The sequence below is a fragment of the Opisthorchis viverrini genome (assembly GCF_000715545.1).
Source record: "Opisthorchis viverrini unplaced genomic scaffold opera_v5_593, whole genome shotgun sequence".
Lineage (NCBI taxonomy): Eukaryota > Metazoa > Platyhelminthes > Trematoda > Opisthorchiida > Opisthorchiidae > Opisthorchis > Opisthorchis viverrini.
In genome coordinates, this window is record NW_008752250.1 from 12,152 (window position 1) to 23,006 (window position 10,855).

The 10,855-nt window shown below is 45.1% G+C and overlaps 1 protein-coding gene across 1 annotated transcript in view; it reads left to right on the forward strand.

The window, feature by feature from the left end:
* Nucleotides 1-8,955, forward strand: part of T265_11799 (hypothetical protein) — a gene marked incomplete at both ends in the record, with an annotated part of 10,909 nt that extends 1,954 nt beyond the window's left edge. Inside the window, 4 exons of the mRNA XM_009178561.1 lie at nucleotides 1,480-1,524; nucleotides 6,641-6,841; nucleotides 8,292-8,491; nucleotides 8,774-8,955. Of these exons, the coding sequence (XP_009176825.1) occupies nucleotides 6,694-6,841; nucleotides 8,292-8,491; nucleotides 8,774-8,887 (462 nt within the window). The remainder of the gene's footprint in view (nucleotides 1-1,479; nucleotides 1,525-6,640; nucleotides 6,842-8,291; nucleotides 8,492-8,773) is intronic.
* Nucleotides 8,956-10,855: the final 1,900 nt, after the last annotated feature.

Here is a 10,855-nt window from a genome sequence, read left to right on the forward strand (position 1 = left end):
TATATATATATATATAAACCTTATGGTTGTACGGCAGTGAAGCATCAGTGGCAACCTTAATGTTGCTGTCTTTGATGATGATGTGTGAAAATTTGAGGGTGCAAAGCACGTGGTGGTTATTCTAGTCACCAGAGTTTGTGCTTTTGGATAGCTTTCCATGCACTCAAGCACGGAGAAGTATGAATGTGTGGACCGGATTGTGCTCACAAACTTCTGGGGCACCCCATATATAGTGAGGTATGTGGGAGCACTGACGGGTCGACAGAATTGAGCGCAATCTTTAAGGCACAAGGCATTAATCTCATGGGTGTTCTGTACATGTGGCGTTGCTGTAACTTCTGACGGAGTCAATCGTTCAATTTTTCAGACAAACGACGTACCGTAGGCAGGTTCCAGCTATGGGTGTTCTGTACATGTGGCGTTGCTGTAACTTCTGACGGAGTCAATCGTTCAATTTTTCAGACAAACGACGTACCGTAGGCACATTGGTTCCAGCTTCTACAGTTTTGGTCACCGGAAACTGGGAGTTTGTGCATACAGCCAAGTCTTGTGGGCGATGGTATGTTTGGTTAGTTCGGGAACTGTCGAAATGTTCACCGGGACCTCGTCGCCTTTGAAGTTTTGGGGGTGTACGTCATCTGGGTCAGGTGCTTGAGGATTGATATCTAACGGTGGATTTCGGTTGCTGACAGTAGACAGGTGTTGATGTTACATTCAGGCCCGTTGGGTTTTTCCATTTGTGTTGAAGGAGACGAAGTGCGAACGTGTGGTTGACGCCTACTTCACCAGGCCAGAGTCCCCACTCGATGTTTACGGGTCAAGGCTTGGCCTACCACCGTAAGACGAAAAGAATCTGTGATTCCAGAAGCCTTGTTACAGGGGGGGTCAAACTGATGACCCTCTGATTGGTAATGTGGTGAAATATTGGTTTGGTCAACTTTCGACATAAATTTTCGCATCTCGTTACCTGGCGGCCACCAACTGCAAATCAACCGTGGATCCAGTTGGACCACGTGGCCACCAGCCACCGGTGTAGAGCCACAATTCAAGAACACCGATAATCAGTGGTACTCACCAACCCGGTGATGCGGTGCAACCAGCGATGCTGTTGTACCTGCTGTCTGATTACTCTCCGCTAACCCAGTGTTTTATTATTATCCACATCCGCCATCCCTATCCACCCCACACCATCCACTGCTGCATGCTGCGCACACGGTTCTTGGTTGACAACCTGAACTCAACCGCTGCAGTCAAACAGATAGATGTGATGCGTGCACTGAGTTGGTTCGCAAATCGCACAGCTTCCTTTCTGAACTGCTATATTGATGCGAGCCCCATATCTAATCGAGGGCGCAAAGCTATTTTAGTGATTGAACGCTATCCGTTTTGGCATTTAACCGAGTTATACAGTTCCTTGGTGTTTACCCATCACAGATTTAATCGCATCTCATGAAAATTTATTTCCCCTTTCTATTACAGGTTCGCGGTCTCAGTACTTCGTCGTCGATGCAGAAATTAATAATGGTATGTCAAGTTCACATCCAGCCCGTTCTTTATATCTGCTGCTTGTGGATCATTTTGCACACGCACTAGCTCCCACTTGTTCACCACCAGGAACTAGTTCAGTTGCTTGGCAGTGATTTTGAGTCCCTGTTTCGTCCTTATCTTCCTCAGCCTGTCGAAATTTGAACGATACCTGGACGTGAATAATATTGATAACCTAATATTATTATCTCGGATCGTTCGATCTGGTCACCTTGCTAGGAGGTGGATGAAGATACGTCTTCACGGAACTTCTAGAACGTTGCACTTGCTTCTAGGCATCTCCATAGAGCAGCTCGAAGAGCATTAACTCGTACGATGAAATACTCTTTTTTGTAAATTACTTTGGCGCTAATGGCAGGATCAACTGAATGTCTCTCTCATAGTGTTGTTCAACTGAATATGCTGCACAAAGTACGCCTCGTGTTCAAGTTGGTACGAGACTCGAGATATGGAAGTATATTTTTTGACCCAACTCATTAACACCGTTTGCGTCCAATTTGATGTTTAAGCGGAACATAAGGTTGAAAGAAGCTCTTGGACTACCTGATGAGCTGTCGAGGTGACCTCAGCAACTTTTTGCTTATTGAGTTACGTCAGGAAAACGTTAATTCATGTAGCAAGGACCGTCTTGTTATGCTTCCTAATGATATGGCTTGGTTTGTTCAATAATCCGAATAGAAGTTGGTGGTGACCAGCTGATATTTTATAATCTGGTGCAGTATGTCAAATATGCGGTTTTTAGAATCATCATGAAGTACATGGAAATACAAAAACGCTTGATTTTATTGAGCAGCAGTATGAGAAAGCCACCGCCCCAAGGGTTCCAATTGACCACTGATTCAGGGTCAAGGGCCTGCGGGAAACAGATCACCCACAAATCTCGCATCCGTTTTGTGTTTACCGTTTGTCTCTTTTCACTGGCTATTCAATTACTATCCATTTTGAAAGTAAATACATTCTCTTCGCTACGCGCCTGTCACTTGATTAAATGAGTTCATGTCGGCAAAATTCCAAAGCAATGTACGCTGTTTGCTAAGCCTGCTTTTTTCGAGAGGTAGTTGGATAACAAATACATACCGTTGGCGTTTAAGATGACTTCACTTTAGTCGTCGGTATTTATATCTCCTGAACACATCAATCTATAGTATAATGGCTCGTAGCAAGGTTCTTGACTAAGCTGGAACTATCAGCGTACCAAGCTGTCTAGCCCGAGATAGCTCAGTGGTTAAGGCGTGAGCTTACGACTGGTAGGCCGTTGGCGTTTAAGATGACTTCACTTTAGTCGTCGGTATTTATATCTCCTGAACACATCAATCTATAGTATAATGGCTCGTAGCAAGGTTCTTGACTAAGCTGGAACTATCAGCGTACCAAGCTGTCTAGCCCGAGATAGCTCAGTGGTTAAGGCGTGAGCTTACCGACTGGTAGGTGCATGGCTCGAACAACGGCATATCGGCAGTTGTTGTCTAGGCTTGGGCAACCTGGCAGCATCTCAGTCCCCATGCTCCCTTCGGATGGCAAAAGGCTCGGCACAGGAAGGGTTTAAGGTCGGATTATATATTTATGCCAGGATGTTTGCTGTTCTAACACACCGCTCCACACTGTTAGTGTTGCCAGTAACCACACCACCTCATCGTTCTGTACTCCAATTTTGCCATGTTACCTATCCGCAATTATGTACAATCAAACGCTCTACCTCTTTGAACGCATTCCCTGGGTTTTGACAGTAGTTTGGTTCTGCCAGGACGTTTGACCTGGCCAGCGTATGTGAATGCGTGGTGTGTGCACGATCATAGGGACGAGCACGAGAACAATATGATCTGGTCACATTGCCGCAGCTGGTACCCAAGCCTGAAAACAGGCCACCGCACATCGAATAAGTTCTGGTGACCTGCTAATTGGTAATCACATCTTGCAGAATTGGTAATAGTCTCACAACTTGCTTACTGTTGTCACAAGCGACTTGTTGAAATTAGATAAGATAGGAAAGACCTTCACCCAGAAAGTAGGCCCTCTACAACGTGTACGCAATCGGTGCCCCGGAGATATGGAAACAAGGAGAAATTGTTAATGTGCATGGAACAGGTGTTGATTTTTATCAACAATTTTTACCATAGGTTAGTGGGGATTGGCGTGCTCTCATTTTCCAAGGGACAGAAGATCAGTGCCTCTTTGGCGTCTGTTCGGCATCTTTAGAGGAAGTTTTTTGCCTACTTCAATAGAAAAAGGAGGGATTTGAAGCACGGTATTTTAGTGGGATGCCTGTATTTAGGTGTTCTCTGTGAGATTTTCTTGTAGGGGTATTTTCTTCGGGCTTTCAAATAAGGCGTGGTGAATCTTCGAAACGATTTCGATCCTTGCTAAAAATGTTGATTTTTACCTTTAGTTGTAAGTAAAAAGCATTTCGAGTGCATAGGCAACCGATCACCTATGGTATTATAGAATCTGAGGATGTTCTTACCCAACGGTGGGTCCTTTGGGTAGCGGCTGATAACCATTTTCATATCAGCTGATCCATGGGCCAGTCGTCTCATCTAGTTCGGCTGAACACCGGTGCTCATCCTTCCGCTTGTTTCGACTGCAACCTTTCTTTTTTCGTAAAGAAGACCGTGCTTTATCCATTCGCAGAGTGTAGTGGACGCTGTTTTTGTTTTATCTTGGCTGAAATGACAATCATTTACCAACAGGACTTCCGATCGAATCAAAGACATAAAGATTTTGGGGCTCGATAAATCACGATGGTATGGTCAGCACTTCCCAACCAATTTAGAAGTTGTCAGGCTTATATGGTTGGATCCCGAAACGTCAAACCACAACAGGGAGGGGGGGCCGTCATCTTTATTGAGACACACAAACTCAACGTACGGCGCTCGATCCGTAGTAATTCCAGGCTATTGATCGGAAGGCCACGATGGCACATCTGGTGAACTGAATTAGTTGCAACTATCGATTAGGTTAAATTCCAAGCTTGTGATTCGGTCTTTGGATGACTGGATATTACGATGTTACCACCCACCAGCAGGCAGATCGTCTGAATAATTCAACTATTGATTCGAGTGATTGTTTGAGTGATCCTACAATTACTACGCCACATACTATCTGTCCACATTCGCTACACACTAAATGTGATCCGTGTCTCGGTTCGTTCCAGAGTGAATCCAGCCCATAGCACCTTTTTCTTTCTGTTCCTCTTAGGTACTGCTGGAGAGTTAGCCATTGTTTTGATTTCGACCATAATTTTGTGCCTCATAGTTCCCATACACGTCCTCAGTTATTTGGATGCAATTCTGATTCGGGTAGCACGGGCAGTAAAACTTGAGTTCTTGACTGAACATAGCCATGGTAATAGTGTGTTTCTGATTTTTCAGTTGCGAGTTGATACATTGCCCTCCCCTATCCATGAACTGCGGAAATAGAGCGAATTCGGTGTTCACATCCGGGAGAATAGGATAGGCAGTTGCTCCCGAATGCCCACTACAGGATCTGAACCATGTTACACCGATAGATTACTTGGGATTTTTCTGTACTGTGCAGTAAACTGAATTCCTATCTGCTTAGCATCGTGTGTTTCCGTGAGCAGCAGCGCACTTTGGCCTACTCGGTCATCTGAAAGACCTATAGCCTCTCTTCTTATTTGATAACTCTCTTTTTACATGCATGCAGCACTGTCCGTTCAGTCCTAAAANGTGTGTTTGTTTCCGTGAGCAGCAGCGCACTTTGGCCTACCCGGTCATCTGAAAGACCTATAGCCTCTCTTCTTATTTGATAACTTTCTTTTTACATGCATGCAGCACTGTCCGTTCAGTCCTAAAAGTGCTGCACAAAAGCCATCTTATGTTTCAGTTGGAGTGATGTTCGAGAAATAACAGTACATTGCACAGACGGAACACACTACTCATCAGGTTGTTGAAAACCGTTCTACAGCTCATGGTGGGTCTCGCCCCTCTTGGGACTCATCAAACAGGCACATTTTCCGAGTTTCCGTCAACCTTATGTTCTACCTGAGCCCAAATTGGACAAATACATTCATTTACATACCAATTCGGTTTTAACGGGATACTTACCTGGAACGAAACACAACTGAATCTCTCGTTTATAATGTTCCTCTTCAACTGAGTGTGCAACATCAAGCCGCCTCATGTTTATGTTGGTACATTATTCGACATACATTGTATAGATGTAACATGCTACCCATGATTACTGTAAACCCGTCGATAGCCCACTACCTGTTGAATTAGGGTCCACGACTTGGGTTAGTCATCTGGGTTACCAGCCCTACAGTGAGCCTTCATCGAATGTCTGAGCTCACAGTACATGCAAGTGTTTCGGGCATTGACCTAAAAAAGATGAACTGGTTACCGTTCAACTCACACTCGTAATTTACCGTGATACAGGGTATAGTATCACCCTCTTTCTGTACGAAATTTCCAGCCACCAGGCTCATTAGGGATTATTAAGCTTGCGCATCGGAGTTAAATTTGACTTTCGAACGCCCATAGCTGAACAAAAATCAGGTGCCATGACGAATAGTGTTCACATTTCCCGGTCTCTTTTGTACTATTAATCGCATGTGATTTATCGTTTGCGGTTGTGGCACTTGGAGCTGAGCATACGAGAATATGTTTAGAGCGAAGTTCAGGAAAACAAGCTGCACTATCGGTTCAGGACGCAACTACCCATCCATTGGCTTTGATAGCGCCATTCGTTGATGAGGGGCTAATCTGCTGTTGTTCTCGGAATTATCATCCCGAATTTAATCGCATGTCATGAAGTTGTGTAAGGCGAAAAGTACGCCGTTATCAGTGCTGTGCATGACTATTGTGCTTGCCTTTAACTGTGATCACATGTGAATCACGTTAAATGTTGGTTTTTATCAGTCATACTCGCCTCGCTATACACATCGATCGTTCTTCGTTGCCTGGACAAAGTTAGTCGTGTCTCTCGGAGGTAATTTTGGCACCAAAGCACAAAAAAATGACTTGGGTCCTATAGGCGAGGGATTTTTGTGGAACATACCGCAGTTGGTTTCTGTTTCTTTTCTTCTCTGCATAGCCCCCTGTACACGTTTTCGGGGTTGAGGGCCGCTATGCTACAGCGCTTTACTCAGCAGCTTCCAAGCTAAAAAATCTGGAAGCGATTGAGAAAGATATGAATACGATTCGGGACACCTTGGCTAAAGATGTACGGTTGCGGGAGTTCTGCATGGACCCGAGTTTACAGCGTTCGGTCAAGGCGAAAGAATTCGCAAAGGTGCTGGATAAACTGAAAGTCAATCCACCGACAAAAAATACCTATGGTACGTTTGTCCCATTATTGCTGCCGACTTTTGTATTTGAGTATGGAATCTTGCACAGTTTGGATACTGCTTTGAGATTGAACTCTGAACTCCTTACCCAAAGGGTTCGTGATTCTAACCCGCGTCTACTTTTCTGGTCGTTCCTATTACGGGTTGGAAGTTCTCGTGGTGTCTCGAGCATTTTGATTTCTTCCATCGGTCTGGCAACTAACTATAGACTGGAATGTTGCTACGACTGAACGATTTGCTTCGAAACTGACCTGTATTCTTATTACTTGCCATGACCGGTAAGTTCTTCCATTCATTTATTGCCTAATCCTCAAGCGTTTAAATCGCGTATCACATCACGGGTTCGTTAGCCGGGATGGAGGCGCCGTGACGTAGGAAACAGTTATAAGCGTGGAGCAAGATGAAGTTGCATACACTTCACTTCGAGAGCATCTTGTATATCCAAGTCAGCTCACGGATAATATACGAATAGCCATAATCTTAAATGAGTGGTTCATTCTCCTTGGGGCGAGATGGACAAATTGGCTAGAACGCGAATTTACTGACCGGAAGGTCCGTGGTTCGAATCCGACCTCTGCCTCTCGACTTCCCCTGTCTAGTCTTAGGCGACTTGGCAGTATCCCAGCCCTCGTGCTTCCTTCGGGTGGCATGGCAGCTAGGCATCGAAATGGTGCTACAGCTGAACGATTTTTTTGCACTGGTTGAAACATTTATGAATATCGGGGGAGTTCCCGCTTCCAAACCTCATTGAACTCATTGGCTGGTAGATTCCATCGCAGTATACTTTAGAACGTAACCGGCTGCACATGATATATGCCCGTGATCCAAGTTAGCCAGGCTTGTTATGAAACTTTGAGAGTTCTGGTTGTTCAATGTAGTGATGAGTTTTGGCCTAATATCGATCGCCTATGGGGTGATAATCACTCTTATCCCAGGCGACACTGGACTGCGCCTCGGAATTTGGGTTGCGAGTAGTTCCCAGTTGGGATGGAGGTGCTGAACAAAATGATAAACGTCTAGCCGTAACACCCTTTTGGTGCCCCCAGTCACCGGGCCATTCCACCCCAAGGGGGCCGAGCCAGAAAGATAGATAGGGGCAGTCGAGTCGAAGAGGTTGGGTTCGAACCGAGGACCTTATAGTCACCAAGTTCGCGTTTTAACCACTGAATTATCTCGAGCTCTGAATATCATTTACTACGCTAACTTTATATGACAAACTCCCTATTGCACTTCCTACAATTTCCTTACTGTCATGAGGTCTACTATCCAGGAAAGGTGTAAAAATGAAATACCAGATGTTCTATCCTGACATCACTGTTTATCTCAATATCTGTCTGTCTAATGAAGCCGTTTGTCTTTTGAAGTAGCTTCGTTATCCAGTCTGGTCATCTGGACTTCCTTGGGCAATCGTCAATGTCAATTGCTTTTATTCCTATGTTAGTTCTGTTAGCGGAAAACGGAAGACTGGATCGCATCAATGTGCTCCTCGAAAAATTCGCTCAAATTATGAGCGCACATCGTGGCGAGGTGCCGTGCGTTGTGCGTACAGCCAAGGCCTTGGATAAAGCTACTGAACAGGAACTACGAACCGCTTTGGCCGGGTTCATCAAGCCGAATCAGAAGTTGCAACTAACTCTTGAGGTGAGTTACCATTCCTAGCCCCTCCCCCTAAAAACATAGCTCTCGTTCTTATTCTAGCCACACAGTAGGCACCTTTGACTTTGATTCACCTCAGCCCCTTCTCAAGTGACGTCGTGTGCTGCTTACATCGATGAGGAGACCTTTTACGTTCAGTTATCTTTCATTACATCATCCAACTCTCCTGTTTTATATGGAATTTTTAGAAAATTCCCTACCATCTTTCATCATCTTCCAGTTTTTTGTTCTATATCTTACACAAGCCCTGTTTTTCCTCTCCCACAGCTGGATCCGTCTCTAATCGGTGGTATGGTTGTCAGCATCGGTGATCGGTTTGTGGACATGTCGATCGCCCGCAAGATACGAATCTACCGTGAGGCAATGGAACAGCCACTGTGATGCATAGACCTAATCGCCCCGTATGAAGTCGTACAGTCTAGCAATTTTTTCCAAAGACCGATCTCGTAGATAATCGTCTTTTTTCTTTCGGTTCTCTGGGTCGGTATCTGTTTCGGTGTGTGGTCCACTGGCATTTTATGCTGTGTATTTCGATGGCGCGCACACTGGTTCCATTTCATTCATTCCTCCCGCTTCCTGGTGCGGTTATGCTTGTTAGTCCACACGATTGTGGAGCGCACTTACCAAATTGCTTCCAGCAGTAATTCCCCCCTTCCGTTGTAAAAATAATGCAGCGAGAACGAAGGACTGTTCGAATGATAGTTTTGTAGGTATAGATTACACGTGTCCCAGGACTACTCACAAGTGATCAAGCGAACCAGATCGGCGTGTAAATGCTTTGAGCTGAAGCAGACAAATTAAGGGGAAATAATGCTCTCTAGGAGCTGCAGTAATACCATAAGCTTTCACGATCATTGCACTATATAAAGGAGGACGAGATGGACAAAACGGCTAGAACGCGATTTTACTGACCGAACGGTCCGTGGTTCGAACCCGACCTCTGCCTGTCGACTTCCCCTGTCTAGGCTTGGGAAAGCTGACAGTATCCAAGCCCTCGTGCAACCTTCGGGTGGCATGGCAGCTAGGCACCGAAAGGGTGCCACAGCTGGACGGTTTAAGTTTTTTTTCAAGTTTTGGAGAAGACGATTTCAGTCCTCCAAAACATACCGTTCGTGTTGCAAAATCACCACCCATTACTTGCATGGTTGTGACCAAGAAATGGTGGCATAGGGGCTAAACTAAATGGTCTCTGGTGGCTTGTAGATTTCAGTCAACAGCGATGAGGACCATAATTTCACAAGGTCACGTAATCATCTACAGGATAATCGTGTGACTACCGTTTTACAGCCTTAACGGTCAACGAGTTTCAGCCAGCACAGAGCATCCTGGCACTTTATGACTACAGCCAAGCAGTCGCCGACAGTGTTCTAATCTTATCTTGCCGTTTCAAGGGGATGCACTGGACTTCATATATATGTACACACACAGGCCTCTCAGACCGCTCACGAGGGCGGCTTAACTGGTCTTCGTTTGGGGGTGGGAGGTAACATTCTCTGGCGGCAGAATAAACAAACAACGAGAGCAATACAATATTGATACAATGAAGCTAGTGCACTGATAATCTTGCCCTCTGCAATATGAACCTTTGTCCAAGAAAACCGTCACCATAGTAAAAGTTAAGTAAATTCCGTTAGAAAGACAACATTTATAAACACCAGTCGTGATTGTGCCAAGGAGTCTCACTTTTGTCTGAATTTCTATGCGGTTCCGTTGTGGGCGTTTTGTCCGCGGGGACAATTCTAGTGTCAGGGCTCTAAAGTTGTGCTCAATCTACACCAGACGGTCGACAGATGATGATGCTGGAATGGACGTTCGTGGTGATTATTCATACCTGGAGAGAACAAGCATCAAAAAACCACTTTCAATGGTAAACTGTTTCACAAAAGTGACCCGTTCGCAAAAGGGACCAATTCGCATTGTCGCCAGAAATAGAATTTTAGTCCACTTAGTCGCAAAAGCGGGTAATACCACACAGCAACAACCTCCCTTTGTAACCCTCTGTCCATGGGGGGTTCATGTAACCCGAATTCATGGCTTAAAACCTCAAATACTTAGGAAGCAAATTACTGCGCCAACGGGGTTCCTAATATGGGAAAACTCGAGACGCAAAACCCACATCCTGGTCTTTGTTTCGCAGGGGTATTTTTCATCGGGGGGTCTTCAAGTGGTCCTCTACTCAATTTTGGGGATATCCTCTCACAAGAATAGCTCAGGTTAAGAAAGTGAACCAACTATAGGCTATCTTCAAAGTAGGCACCACCAAGAACGGAATATCTCATAGAGAAAGTTTTCCCCCGAGTACGGTAATATCCAAGCTACCCAAACGCTTTGACCGCCCCATTCGACAAC